This window comes from Tachysurus fulvidraco, chromosome 20 (genome assembly GCF_022655615.1).
Source record: "Tachysurus fulvidraco isolate hzauxx_2018 chromosome 20, HZAU_PFXX_2.0, whole genome shotgun sequence".
Taxonomy (NCBI): domain Eukaryota; kingdom Metazoa; phylum Chordata; class Actinopteri; order Siluriformes; family Bagridae; genus Tachysurus; species Tachysurus fulvidraco.
This window is the reverse complement of record NC_062537.1, coordinates 21,372,716-21,387,813: the sequence shown is the minus strand read 5'-3', so window position 1 is coordinate 21,387,813 and position 15,098 is coordinate 21,372,716. Positions and strand designations below refer to the sequence as shown.

General features: G+C 42.8%; 1 protein-coding gene across 5 annotated transcripts in view; it reads left to right on the top strand.

Annotated features, from left to right (window-relative positions):
* exd3 (exonuclease 3'-5' domain containing 3) overlaps nucleotides 1-15,098 on the top strand; it is a 51,803-nt gene that overhangs the window by 883 nt on the left and 35,822 nt on the right. For 3 of the 5 annotated variants that reach the window (XM_027162400.2, XM_027162403.2, XM_027162402.2), the window contains exons 2-6: nucleotides 6,792-6,859; nucleotides 13,269-13,333; nucleotides 13,474-13,824; nucleotides 14,729-14,782; nucleotides 14,867-15,006. In XM_027162400.2, coding sequence (XP_027018201.1) covers nucleotides 6,835-6,859; nucleotides 13,269-13,333; nucleotides 13,474-13,824; nucleotides 14,729-14,782; nucleotides 14,867-15,006 — 635 coding nt within the window. In that variant the 5' untranslated portion in view covers nucleotides 6,792-6,834. Of the gene's footprint in view, nucleotides 1-6,363; nucleotides 6,632-6,791; nucleotides 6,860-13,268; nucleotides 13,334-13,473; nucleotides 13,825-14,728; nucleotides 14,783-14,866; nucleotides 15,007-15,098 lie in introns of those variants that run through there. The other 2 variants (XM_047804990.1, XM_027162401.2) reach the window with 2 other exon arrangements.

Below are 15,098 nucleotides of genomic sequence, written 5' to 3'. Positions count from 1 at the left end.
AGTGTAGTATAGTGTAGTGTAAGTGTGAGTATGTTGTAGTGTAGTATAGTGTAAGTGTAGTGTAAGTGTGAGTATGTTGTAGTGTAGTATAGTGCAAGTGTGAGTGTAAGTGTAGTGTAAGTGTGAGTATGTTGTAGTGTAGTGTAGTGTAGTATAGTGCAGTGTAAGTGTAGTGTAGTGTAAGTGTGAGTATGTTGTAGTGTAGTATAGTGTAAGTGTGAGTGTAGTGTAGTATCGTGTAGTGTAGTATAGTGCAGTGCAAGTGTAAGTGTGAGTATGTTGTAGTGTAGTATAGTGCAGTGTAAGTGTGAGTATGTTGTAGTGTAGTATAGTGCAGTGTAAGTGTGAGTATGTTGTAGTGTAGTATAGTGCAAGTGTGAGTGTAGTGTAGTGTGAGTATGTTGTAGTGTAGTATAGTGCAGTGTAAGTGTAGTGTAGTGTGAGTATGTTGTAGTGTAGTGTAGTATAGTGTGAGTGTAGTGTAGTATAGTATAGTGTAAGTGTGAGTGTAGTGTAGTATAGTGCAGTGCAAGTGTAAGTGTGAGTATGTTGTAGTGTAGTATAGTGCAGTGTAAGTGTGAGTATGTTGTAGTGTGAGTGTGGTGTAGATGTAGGTGTAGTGTAATGTAGTGTGAGTGTGTTGTGTGGTGTAATGTAGTGTAAGTGTGAGTATGTTGTAGTGTGGTGTAAGTATAAGTATAGTGTAATGTAGTGTAAGTGTGAGTATGGTATAGTGTAGTATAGTGTAAGTGTAGTGTAGTATAAGTGTGAGTATGTTGTAGTGTGGTGTAAGTATAAGTGTAGTGTAAGTGTGAGTATGTTGTAGTGTAGTATAGTGTAAGTGTGAGTATGTTGTAGTGTGGTGTGAGTGTGGTGTAGATGTAGGTGTAGTGTAATGTAGTGTGAGTGTGTTGTGTGGTGTAATGTAGTATAGTGTAAGTGTGAGTATGTTGTAGTGTGGTGTAAGTATAAGTGTGAGTGTAATGTAGTATAGTGTTATGTAGTATACAGGGCTCTCAAGTTTTGAAGACAAACCAAACCAAAATCCCCCCCCCCGACAGCAATTTAATCAAATACAAAGTATTTGTTTAATTTCCATTTATTAATGTGTGTGTGTGTGTGTGTGTGTGTGTGTGTGTGTGTAAGAGAGAGAGAGAGAGAGAGATTATGACTGGTGGTGTTTATTGTAAGTGTTTGTTACCTTTTTGGACCCCTTTATCATGTGTAATGTTGCTCCCATATAAAACAGTTCAGCACAAGCCCAGACATGTTTAGGGACATGATTGAGGACAATGTCCCGTCCAGAGACGAGCTATTTCATGTTTAGGTTTTGTTCAAACCGACCATCGAAAATAGCCTCTCTAATGTATATGTTTTTTTTTCATTGGTTGTTGTGTTAAATCTTACCCAGATAGTGCTATTTTTTGATTGGCTATTGTGTAGCCTCTATTTGTTTGATTGGCTGATAAGTGTCAGGCTCGACTCAGAACTGAGATGCGCTTGATTCCTGCCCAGTTCCATAGAGACAGCGCTGCGGCTTATTAAATATATGATAAATAGTCAAAAAGTTTTTCTGCGTGAGAAATATGATGTGCGGCGGGAGAGCGTGAGAAAAATGTAGTATAGTGTGAGTGTAGTATAGTGTGTGGAGTGTAGTGTAGTTTAGTGTAGTATAGTGTAAGTGTAGTGTGTGTGTAGTTTAGTGTAGTATAATGTGTAGTGTAGTATAGAGTTTAGTGTAGTTGTAGTGTAGTATAGTGTGAGTTTAGTGTAGTGTGGTGTGTAGTATAGTGTGAGTTTAGTGTAGTGTAGTGTGAGTGTAGTACAGTGTGTAGAGTAGTATAGTGTAAGTGTAATGTATAGTGTGAGTTTAGTGTAGTACAGTGTGTAGTGTAGTATAGTATAAGTGTAGTGAGTGTAGTGTAGTGTGGTGTGAGTATAGTGTGTAGTGTAGTATAGTGTGTAGTGTAGTGTGGTGTGTAGTATAGTGTGAGTGTAGTGTAGTATAGTGTGTAGTACAGTGTGAGTGTAGTATAGTGTGTGTAGTGTGGTGTGTAGTATAGTGTGAGTGTAGTGTAGTATAGTGTGAGTGTAGTGTAGTATAGTGTGAGTGTAGTGTAGTATAGTGTGTAGTGTAGTGTGGTGTGTAGTATAGTGTGAGTGTAGTGTCGTCCTCGTGTGTCGTGTCGTGTGGTGTGTCGTCTCGTGTGCGTGTCGTGTGTCTCGTGTGCGTGGTCGTGTCGTCTATGGTGTCGTGTCGTCTCGTGTGTCGTGTCGTGTGGTGTGTCGTCTCGTGTGCGTGTCAGTGTCGTCTCGTGTGTCGTGTCGTGTGGTGTGTCGTATCGTGTGCGTGTCGTGTCGTCTCGTGTGCGGTGTCGTGTCGTCTCGTGTGCGTGTCGTGTCGTCTCGTGGGTGTGTCGTCTCGTGTGCGGTGTCGTGTCGTCTCGTGTGTCGTGTCGTCTCGTGTGGTGTGTCGTCTCGTGTGCGTGTCGTGTCGTCTCGTGTGCGTGTCGTTTCGTCTCGTGTGTCGTGTCGTCTCCGTGTGTCGTGTCCGTGTGGTGTGTCGTCTCGTGTGCGTGTCGTGTCGTCTCGTGTGTCGTGTCGTGGTGGGTGTGTCGTCTCGTGTGCGTGTCGTGTCGTCTCGTGTGCGTGTCGTGTCGTGTGTCGTGTCGTGTGGTGTGTCGTCTCGTGTGCGTGTCGTGTCGTCTCGTGTGCGTGTCGTGTCGTCTCGTGTGTCGTGTCGTCTCGTGTGTCGTCTCGTGTGCGTGTCGTGTCGTCTCGTGTGTCGTCCCGTGTGCGTGTCGTCTCGTGTGTGTCGTGTGGGTGTGTCGTCTCGTGTGCGTGTCGTGTCGTCTCGTGTGCGTGTCGTGTCGTACTCGTGTGCGTGTCGTGTCGTGTGGTGTGTCGTGTCGTGTGGTGTGTCGTCTCGTGTGCGTGTCGTGTCGTCTCGTGTGCGTGTCGTGTCGTCTCGTGTGTCGTGTCGTCTCGTGTGTCGTCTCGTGTGCGTGTCGTGTCGTCTCGTGTGCGTGTCGTGTCGTCTCGTGTGCGTGTCGTGTCGTCTCGTGTGCGTGTCGTGTCGTCTCGTGTGCGTGTCGTCTCCTGTGTGTCGTGTCGTCTCGTGTGTCGTGTCGTGTGTCGTCTCGTGTGTGTCCTGTAGTATAGTGTGAGTGTAGTGTAGTATAGTGTGAGTGTAGTGTAGTATAGTGTGTTTATTCAGAAGTGTTATTCATTAGTTTAAGAATTGAAACTGTAGATTTCTGAAATTCTACATTTTAATTTTTTCTATTTACTATTTTTCTTCTATTTCTATTCAAAATCTAAACAAAAAAATGTCAAACCTCACATTTTTATTATAAACAAACTTTATTTTAATGTAATTCTTAACAAATTAAATTCTTAACTTTACTTAGCTGTGTGTGAGTGTGTGTGTGTGTGTGTGTGTGTGTGAGTGTATCACATGCTAATTAAGCATACAATAAACAGACAGTATGTTGATGTGTTCACTTCCATCTCACTCCATAAACACACAAAATCATTAAATACATACAACTTGATTAACGTGATGATGATAAAACTAATAACTCATTTTATTTTAAAATTAAAATAGTTCCTTGGTACTGTGGTAAAGGATTTTTAGTCGTATTAGAAGAGGCACGACGTTAATTAGAAATGTAAATAAATTGATCTTTTTCCTGGTAAACAGAGAAACTGATTAAACTAAAGTACATTTGTAAACTGAATGAAATCCACTGCGGTGAGGTTCGGTGTTTCTTTAGCTCAGGTAATGTGTGTGGCCTAACATCCAGAGGAGAAGATTAGGGTTTAGTGATATGAACTGATTAACAGAGATTTATTTATTTATTTGTGCGAATGGTGCACCGGCGTATCCGTGTCAGTCAGATAACGACTTGTTTACTCTTAAAAATCCTTCTGATTTCGACATACGGTACGAGGAGATTTTACACGCCATACTTGTAGTGCTCATCACTGACTGCATGCAAAAGCAATCGACATAGAGTTATATTAAAAAAAACAACAACAACAATGGGTCTGTGATGTTCTGGGTCTCAGTAGGGAACTTGTTTGGGTTATCAGTATGGAAAGATGAGCTACATGAGGGTTAAATAAATAAATAAATAAATAAGAGTGGAGTCATAATCCATTTTGTCCATTTGGTGTCAGTAAAACAGCACCCGTTAAAAATGTGTGTGTGTGTGTGTGTGTGTGTGTGTGTGGTTCAGTGCCAGGACCCTCCCCTGGGGAACAGGCGAGAGAGAAACAGTCCAGACTTCAGCCTTAAAAAACATCTACAACCTCAAAGCATGACATCCAGCCAGCTGGCAGTGAGCCCCGGTGTGGCCTGGTGTTCCCACAGGGAGGGAGGGAGGGAGGGAGGGAGGGAGGGAGGGAGAGTGAGGGAGAAATATGTGTGTGTATCTGCATTTTTACACCTCGGGCACATTGCTCATACGTTATTCATTACAATACCATGAAACAAAAGCTGCTCAAGCTCGGTGTTCAGTTTCTCCATCAATCTAATGCCCAGACAAACAGAGATGTGTGCACATGTGCTGGTGAAAACACATCCAGATTGATGGTGAGATGATGAGCAGAAAAACCTGGTGTGAAATGTTTCCTCATTTGTCAACGAGAACTTGCAAAATATCTCAGTGTGAAAGTATGAATGTCATAAAAAACCCCAAAAAACTTGCTGGTGTGGATGTGAAGGATATCAGGACCAGATGCCAGAGCAGACAGAACAGAAAGAGGGAGGAAGGGGAAAAATAAACGATTTGCTCTTTTGGTTTTACACTTTCAGGTTTTTGGGGTCAAATTGTGCTGAAACCTCAAGCACCTGCGTGTGGATCACGTCTCGGTCTCCGAGGAGATCTCGCTTCCAAAATATCTGGCCGTATCCCAGATCATACGCTGCAGAAATACCGCCGCAGGAAAGGATTATTTAGATCATCGGTCAATTAATCTGTGAATTTAAACATGCTTCATGCCTGAAATATTTAAAATAAATATTTATTTATTTAACTTGCGCTACTACGTAAACTCCTAATGAGGTTTAATCAGTGAACACGTCGTTGACTACAAGATCACTGACATCTAATTCATCACATGATTAAAATATTAATTCGGTAATTTATGTAATTTTTATACTCAAGTTAAGAGACGTATTAGCTGCAGTTATATTCCTGTGTGTTCGTTGATCCAACGACGTGAGTCCCGAGTTGTTACAGCATGTTTTATAAAGCTCTGATTTTCTCAGATTTGCTGAATCAAATTCCAAATATTTGCTTTCTGTCTCTAACTCGAAGATTCCGAGGCATTTTATTTACACACAATGAATCGTATCATTGTCTAGAATCGATTCCGAATTATTTGACTCGCTTTGATTTTTTTTTTATGCCTAGAATCATTGAATCGACTTTTTGTTTTTTTAGAATCGACTCTCATCGGCTCCATGTCATATTTTTATATAAGTCCAAAGTTCAGTTCAGTTCTAATATCGGCGATCTGTCTCCGTTGATCAGATGTTCATAGTGAAACAATATTGAAACAAGATTTGTAAAGTTTGTCGCAACAAACTTTGATGTTGGCTTTGACAAAGCAAGTGTTCGCAAAGGCCAGTGCTTTTTGGAGGCGACTGGACATAAGGGTATGTGAGACTTTTTGAGGCAAGTGGACAAAAAGCTTGTGACAGCTAGTGCACGCTAGGGTGCCGATACTTTTGGAGGTGAACAGATATGAGCATGTGACGTCATCCGAATACCCGTGACGCAATTACCCTCATTGTCCTGAGTGTTTTAATATGTCACATGTCAATGTTGTGGAAATTTTTTGATTTTGCTTATTTTGGGGGCGGGGCTGCATGTGACATCACGTGACGTGACCAGAATACACGTGAGGCAGTTCCCCTCTTTGGGCTGAGTGTTTTTATATATGACATGCCCATGTTGTGCAAAATTTGTGATTTTGCTTATTTTGGGGGCGGGGCTGCACGTGACGTCTAGTGCCGTCACCAGAAAAGCCGGTGGGGTGCCAATACTTTTGGAGAAAAGTGGCTACTGAGTGTTTGGACATTTCATGTGAATACTGCAGTCATTATGGTATTCTACTTTTTATCATCACCAACTACACGACACCCTTCATTCTGTTACAACAAAGATCTTTCTCATTCTGATTCTGATTCTACTGCATAGAACAGGACATGCCATTCTTACTGTTGAATGAACGATAGATAGATAGATGGATGGATGGATGGATGTGTAGTAAATGTATTGACTAGGGGCCAATACTTTTGGAATCATTGGATTGTTAGTGTGGAGTTGATAGTTACATGTAATGAGAGTCTCCTTTACATCTACAGTCACTAGGAGAACACAGAAGAGAAGCCGTGCCTGAGCATTTAACAATTTTCCATTCAAGTCTATGGGAGTTTTTGGGATGTTCGATCGCCCGCTACGGGAAAACCGAAAGTTCCGACAAACTTCAGACCGGCGTCTATGACATATCCGAATTCGGTGCATGTGGTTCGAAAGCTCTAGGAGGAGAAGCAATTAATAAAAAGTCGTCTAAGAAAAACAACTCCAGTAGCCTAACATAATGAATCGACTCCGTACAAGTGATGATGCAATACACATTAGCTAAACAATAACCATATTGTTAATAACGATAATCTACAATAAGGAGAAAACTACAATAAATAGTGTAACAATGAACATAATGTTTATTTAAAGATCATTTGTGAATGTGTATGAAATTGTTTTTTGTTTTTTTTTCAGGAAGCTGATTCAGTGCGGCTAGAGCGCCACCTGCTGGAAGAAAATGAATGAGACCTGGAGATCAGACGGTACAACGTGATTAAAAGCACTTTTCTGTCATTAATCTTTGTCACTATCATTTTAGATGTTATCTGTTGTTCTGTGTAGCGTGTGATTTGATATTAAACTGTTTAAATGAATACCTGTAGGATAAACGACATTAATATGTTCTTAAACACCAAAGACAGACACTATTGTCAGAGATGTGCAAGGTTTTCTGAATATGCATGAGTATGCAAATGAAACACGCCCGTCACATCCTCCTGCCATTCCCCTACAGAGTTCTATCATATTAATATTAGCTCCTTATTAATAAATGACTGTGTAGTGTAACAGAGGAGGTTTGAAGATCAAGCAGCAATCAGCTGTTCTAACGTTAACTGTCCCGTTAATCTTACACCAAAGCTCTGAGACTAATGATAATAAATGGTGGAAGTCCAGAATCTTAATGTCCCCAGAAATGTTTAAAAACATCAAACGAGGTTATACAGAGTGTACAGCACACACACCTACAGAGGAACCTTACAACTGATAGTGAAGTTCTTAATTGAACCATGATCCAACTGAAGAACGCTGGAGGACCTTTTTCACTTAATGACTGACGTTTTCTGTTTCTAATAGCTCTTTAATATCAAACTGTGTGTGTGTGTGTGTGGTGAGTTTGTGTATGTGTGGTGAGTTTGTGTGTGTGTGGTGAGTTTGAGTGTGTGTGTGGTGAGTTTGAGTGTGTGTGTGGTGAGTTTGAGTGTGTGTGTGGTGAGTTTGAGTGTGTGTGTGGTGAGTTTGAGTGTGTGTGTGGTGAGTTTGTGTGTGTGTGTGGTGAGTTTGTGTGTGTGTGGTGTGTTTGAGTGTGTGTGTGTGTGCGGTGAGTTTGAGTGTGTGCGGTGAGTTTGAGTGTGTGCGGTGAGTTTGAGTGTGTGGTGAGTTTGAGTGTGTGTGTGTGTGGTGAGTTTGAGTGTGTGGTGAGTTTGTGTGTGTGTGTGTGTGTGTGGTGAGTTTGAATGTGTGTGTGTGTGTGGTGAGTTTGAATGTGTGTGTGTGTGGTGAGTTTGTGTGTGTGTGTGTGTGTGGTGAGTTTGTGTGTGTGTGTGTGTGTGTGTGTGGTGAGTTTGAGTGGGTGTGTGTGGTGAGTTTGTGTGGGTGTGTGTGGTGAGTTTGAGTGTGTGTGTGTGTGTGGTGAGTTTGAGTGTGTGTGTGTGTGTGTGTGTGGTGAGTTTGTGTGTGTGTGGTGAGTTTGAGTGTGTGTGTGTGTGTGTGTGTGTGTGTGTGTGGTGAGTTTGAGTGTGTGTGTGTGTGGTGAGTTTGAGTGTGTGTGTGTGGTGAGTTTGAGTGTGTGTGTGGTGAGTTTGTGTGTCTTTGTGTGTCTGTGTGTGGTGAGTTTGAGTGTGTGTGTGTGTGTGTGTGGTGAATTTGAGTGTGTGTGTGTGGTGAGTTTGAGTGTGTGTGGTGAGTTTGAGTGTGTGTCTGAGTGTGTGGTGAGTTTGAGTGTGTGTGTGGTGAATTTGAGTGTGTGTGTGGTGAGTTTGAGTGTGTGTGTGTGTGAGTGTGTGTGTGGTGAATTTGAGTGTGTGTGGTGAGTTTGAGTGTGTGTGTGTGTGTGTGTGGTGAGTTTGAGTGTGTGTGTGTGTGTGTGGTGAGTTTGAGTGTGTGAGTTTGAGTGTGTGTGTGTGTTTGGTGAGTTTGAGAGAGTGTGTGTGTGTGTGTTTAGTGAGTTTGAGAGTGTGTGTGTTTGGTGAGTTTGAGAGTGTGTGTGTGTTTAGTGAGTTTGAGTGTGTGTGTGTGTGTGTGTTTGGTGAGTTTGAGAGAGTGTGTGTGTGTGTTTAGTGAGTTTGAGAGTGTGTGTGTGTGTGTGTTTGGTGAGTTTGAGAGTGTGTGTGTCTCTTAACACTGGGGTTAAGAGACACTCTTGTTAAGCCTGTTAGCCGTTAGCGTGTTAGCCGTTAGCGTGTTAGCCGTTAGCGTGTTAGCAGTCTGTAAGCTACAGTGCAGGACTATAAGAAGCCCTCAGACCCTGAGCATGTGTTAGTGTTTAGGATAAAGAGGAAAATGAAAGAATTTAAAACGGTGTGTTTTCTGTTTAAACCGCCCCTTTAACTCTCACTGTATCTGTTAAACACAGGAACAACCCACATTCCACCGTCTCCTTCTTTTCATCCGGCTTTCCCGCGAGTGTGTGTGTGTGTGTGTGTGTGTGTGTGTGTGTGTGTGTGTGTGTGTGTGAAAGAACAAGGAGAGGGTTAGGACAAAGACGAGAGATTGTCAGGTGTGTTTTGCTTGACTGTCACCAAGGGCCGTGGAGAGTCATGGGAAACGACTGAGTGGTGTGTGAGTGTGTGAGTGTGTGTGTGAGTGTGTGTGTGAGTGTGTGAGTGTGTGAGTGTGTGAGTGTGTGTGTGAGTGTGTGAGTGTGTGAGTGTGTGAGTGTGTGAGTGTGTGAGTGAGTGTGTGAGTGTGTGTGTGAGTGTGTGTGTGTGTGAGTGTGAGTGTGCGTGTGTGTGTGTGTTAGTGTGAGTGTGAGTGTGTGTGTGTGTGTTAGTGTGAGTGTGTGTGTGTGTGTGTGTGTGTGTGTGTGTGTGTGTGAGTAAGAGGATTGTGAACAGGTTCATGTTTTGCTCGAAGCTCTGTGCAGAAACATGCAGCGGTGTTTTTGTCTCTCAGCTCTGCCCCATCTTGCTCACTGGAACACTGCCGCTACGATTTATGTTGTTTGTGTGAAGTTTTCTGAAGGGACTCACAGAACCTGTGTGTGTGTGTGTGTGTGTGTGTGCGCGCTGAAATATTCAGTCGCACGGCCTCATCGGGTTACACGAATAAAGCTTTTTGTTTTCTTTTTAATGATGTTTCGAAAAATGTGACGTGTCAACAAACACGCGTGTAGAAAATCGTAGGTATTTAAAGTTCAGTATAAAGTTTAACTCTCAGACAGAGCAACGTACACACAGTCGTTTACTAGACGAAGCGTATTGTGTCGTCGTCTCTCTCCTTCTCAGCGCTCTGTGTGGTTTATTGTGGCCTGACGGTGGCGCCTTTGCATGCTACTGAGCAACAAATCTAAAATCCTTTCATTTTATTTATTAATAAATCTGAACTGGAGCCAAAAATGAATTGTAGAGTTTATCCTCACCATCAAAGTTTATCTCAGCCGTCTGAGGTGCGATATTTATGTTTCGCTGTCGATGTTAAATGATGTCCTGATCTGATTGGACGAGCATCCTCGTGAGAGCGCTGATATTCACGGTGACGCTGTGTACCGATTCCCTCGTCTTGGTTCAAAATAGATCGTTAAGCAAATTAAGCCATTTTTACCATCATTGATTTAAGTGACGAGACTCGAACCCACAACCTTAGGGTTAGGAGTCAGACTCTCTAACCATTAGGCCACGACTTCCCCGTGTGTGTTACACCGCAGCACTGTTGTGTGCTGGAGTCTGATTGGTCTGAAGATGTTATATTAATGTTTCCAGAGACGCTCGAGCGATAGCGGCTGACGTGATGCAGCTTGTAAATGGAAGGAGTCTCCAGTTTCAGAGGTGAAGCTGAAGTTCTCCACATCTTCAGGACAGCAGAGTTTACACTTCTTTGTGTTTCTCAGTAACACGACAAGCTGAGATTTTGCTTTCTGTCTTATTAACCGAAAGAGAGAGAAGGAGAGAGAGGTCACAGTTTATAGCTGCTATAACTATAACTTAATACGTAACTATTAACGGATAAAAACTGTGACGTGGAATATAACACGTGGGGGTGGATTATTGTCCTGTAACCACACACCCCATGGTGATCAGTGCAGGAGCCGGGATTCGCATTGTCCTTTTTTTTTTAAAGGAAATGCGAGAAAAAACAGAGAGGGGGAGGTTTGAGTAGGGGAAGGAAAGAGAGAGAGAGAGAGAGAGAGAGAGAGAGAGAGAGAGAGAGAGAGAGAGAGAGAGAGTTGTTGAGAGGTGTTGACCACACAGCATGACGCATTCAGCATGGCTTAAACGAGTGTATACACTTCCACTCCACTCCTCTATTGTTATCCCTCCTTTTTTCAACTCCCCTCCTTCTTCTCCTCCTCCTTGAGAAATCTTCTCATCTTCTCAGCGAATCTTCTTGCGGTATTGCGTCTATCCTAAATGGCTCCTTAAACACAAAGGGCTCAGCACCTCTTCAGCTATAATGCCTCCTCCTCTTCCTCCTTCTCTTCATCCTCCCTCCTCCCTTCTCCTTCTTGCACACATTAAATGACCCTCTTTTTCTTCTCTCCATTCACATGTGGTGTGAACTCTCTCCATCTAACACACATTCAGAGTGCGGGAAGAAAGAGTTCATCAAAGGCCGTGCGTTGCTTTTAATCCATTGTACTTATGTTACTGGTGGTGCACAGACACGGACCGGTGGTGCACAGACACTTACCTGTGGTGCACAGACACTTACCTGTGGTGCACAGACACTTACCGGTGGTGCACAGACACTTACCGGTGGTGCACAGACACTTACCGGTGGTGCACAGACACTTACCAGTGTGTGGTGCACAGACACTTACCAGTGTGTGGTGCACAGACACTTACCAGTGTGTGGTGCACAGACACTTACCAGTGTGTGGTGCACAGACACTTACCTGTGTGTGGTGCACAGACACTTACCTGTGTGTGGTGCACAGACACTTACCTGTGTGTGGTGCACAGACACTTACCTGTGTGTGGTGCACAGACACTTACCTGTGTGTGGTGCACAGACACGGACCGGTGGTGCACAGACACGGACCGGTGGTGCACAGACACTTACCTGTGGTGCACAGACACGGACCGGTGGTGCACAGACACGGAATCACTCACTGTATCAATATTATTTAATCCTAAACATCAAAATATGATAAAGTTTAAAATGTTAAAACACTTAAATGTTTTTGTGTTTAAAGGTTGAAAGTGGTTTTAAAAGGTGATGATCTGTGTTGTAATGTTTAAAGATAAATAAAAGTGTTTTAGGGATTTAAACACACATGAGAGAGAGAGAGAGAGAGAGAGAGAGAGAGAGAAGAAGAATGGAAGTAATGCAGATGTGTGTGTGTACAGGTTAGACTGTGTGTGTGTGTGTGTGTGTGTGTGTGTGTGTGTGTACAGGTTAGACTGACTGTGTGTGTGTGTGTGTGTGTGTGTGTGTGTGTGTGTGTGTGTGTGTGTGTGTGTGTGTGTGTGTGTGAAGTTTAGACTGTGACTGTGTGTATAAAGTTTAGACTGTGTGTGTGTACAGCTTAGACTGTGACTGTGTGTGTGTTTGTGTGTGTGTGTTTGTGTGTGTGTGTGTGTGTGTGTGTGTATGTGTGTGTAAAGGTTAGACTGTGACTGTGTGTATAAAGTTTAGACTGTGTGTGTGTACAGGTTAGACTGTGACTGTGTGTGTGTGTGTGTGTGTAAAGGTTAGACTGTGACTGTGTGTGTGTGTGTGTGAAGTTTAGACTGTGACTGTGTGTATAAAGTTTAGACTGTGTGTGTGTACAGCTTAGACTGTGACTGTGTGTGTGTTTGTGTGTGTGTGTTTGTGTGTGTGTGTGTGTATGTGTGTGTAAAGGTTAGACTGACTGTGTGTATAATGTTTAGACTGTGTGTGTACAGGTTAGACTGTGACTGTGTGTGTGTGTGTGTGTGTGTGTGTGTGTGTGTGTACAGGTTAGATGTGACTGTGTGTGTATGTGTGTAAAGGTTAGACTGACTGTGTGTATAAAGTTTAGACTGTGTGTGTGTACAGGTTAGACTGTGACTGTGTGTGTGTATGTGTGTGTAAAGGTTAGACTGTGACTGTGTGTATAAAGTTTAGACTGTGTGTGTGTGTGTGTGTGTGTACAGGTTAGACTGTGACTGTGTGTGTGTGTGTATGTGTGTGTAAAGGTTAGACTGTGACTGTGTGTATAAAGTTTAGACTGTGTGTGTGTGTGTGTGTGTACAGGTTAGACTGTGACTGTGTGTGTGTGTGTATGTGTGTGTAAAGGTTAGACTGTGACTGTGTGTATAAAGTTTAGACTGTGTGTGTGTATGTGTGTGTAAAGGTTAGACTGTGACCGTGTGTATAAAGTTTAGACTGTGTGTGTGTGTGTGTGTGTGTACAGGTTAGACTGTGACTGTGTGTGTGTGTGTGTGTGTGTGTGTATGTGTGTGTAAAGGTTAGACTGTGACTGTGTGTATAAAGTTTAGACTGTGTGTGTGTGTGTAAAGGTTAGACTGTGACTGTGTGTGTGTGTGTGTGTGTGTGTGTATGTGTGTGTAAAGGTTAGACTGTGACTGTGTGTATAAAGTTTAGACTGTGTGTGTGTGTGTAAAGGTTAGACTGTGACTGTGTGTGTGTGTGTGTATGTGTGTGTAAAGGTTAGACTGTGACTGTGTGTATAAAGTTTAGACTGTGTGTGTGTACAGGTTAGACTGTGACTATGCGTGTGTGCGTGTGTGTGTGTGTGTGTGTGTATAGGTAATAATGCGGCTATGCTGAGAGAGCAGCTCTGTGAGTTGTGGAGCAGGAAGGATCTGGAGGAGGTGAGATCAGAACATCCCTCAGCGCTGCACTGTTGGTCTTCACAGTCTTGCAGCCATGTTGTAGTTTTTATCTGTTTACAGTTAGATTTAGTTACAGACACATTAATACAAGCTCTTTTATTCATTTTTATTTCCTTTAGCTGAGACATCAGGCTTTGTCCGGGTTTTCCCGGTTCTGCTCACCCCTGGATGGGCTCCTGATGCTGCTGGACGGCTGCCCGAGTGTCCAGAAGTGCAGATCCATCACACTGGCCCAGTTCCTCCTGAATGAGTTTGTGAGTTGGAGATGTTCCCGGGTGCAGGTCAGCCTGAAGGAGCTGGAGGACGAGGAGGAGAAGAGGAACCTGCAGTTCCGGGCTCTAGAACTCATCACAACTTTGCAGCCAGGATGCATGGACCTCCTGCTGGAGATCTATGAGTTGAAGAACCTAGAGAAGAACCTGCTGTTGGAGCAAGTGGCCTTGCTGCAGAACAGTGGCTGTTTCAGAGAGGTTCAGACCCTTTATTTATTTTTTTATTTGTTTGTTTGTTTGTTCATTCATTCATTCATTCATTCATTTATTTAGTTCCAGTTTTTTTTTAACTTCTGATGTGTCAGAACATGGAGTCAGGATCTGAAGTGAGATGTTTCCAAGAACAGGTTTGGCCTTGGGGCAGAAATTAAACTTTCACAGACATAATTGGTGCTAAAACTCCTGCTGTCTATTAGGTTATGTAATGGTTATGCAATCACCTCTTTATTCAGACGGTAAAGGTTTAAGAGCACAAAAACACTGTGAGGACGTGTGGACGTGAGGACGTGCACAAAAACACCATGAGGACGTGTGTTTAATCCCACAACCACAAACAAAACGTGTTCATAACTCAACATGAGGAAAGCTGTGAGCTTTAAACAGATACCTGCCTTTATTTTCTCAGATGGGGTGCCAATATTTTCAGCGGTGACTGTTATTCATTTTGCTGTGAAACGTCATGTTTTCTTAAACACATACCGTCGTGTTTCATTTGTTTTAAAAATGCTTTAATTCATTCATTTATAAACGTTATTTCTGTTTTGTTTATTTAAGGTAGTTTAAGACTCTATGAATATGCAAATGTATGCAAATAACATATGCAAATAAGGACGCACAATCAGGACCTCCAGACAAATATCACTAACAGTAATGTGTTAAATTAAACTTTATAAATAATGAAACACGAGTTAATTTATTAGTGTTAACACGTTCTGCTACCATGGCAACCACCACACAACCAGAACTGTTGGCTGGAATACACAAATATGAATATATAAATGTTTGACTTGCTTCCAGCAAAAAGATTAAATATTGTTGAAATATTGTGTGGTTAAGAGTTTGACTGAACGGCGTTTGACTGAACGTGTGTTTTTGTCTGCAGGCAGCGCAGCTTGGCATGAAGTTAGGACTTCAGGAAGAACTTGACATGGAACAAGTCAGTAATTTAAAAAAACCCCTCCATTCCCACAATTCCTGTTTTTCCCACTTCAGCTTTGCTCTTTGCTGGTTTCTCTCTCAGATGTGTGTTCCTCTGATCCTGATGGACAAGCTGCCCCTGGCTGAGGCATACGTTCAGGATCACGCTGACCTGCAGGAGCGTCTGATCCTCCTGCTGGACTCGTGGTGCGGTCCAGACTTTAACCTGGAGAACGTGCACAGGTGAGGAGATGGACGTCAGAAAGAGAAATCATAGTGTCAGTGACTCTCAGCGGCTGGTGTAATTACACCCTGTGGTGGAGTTACACTGATTA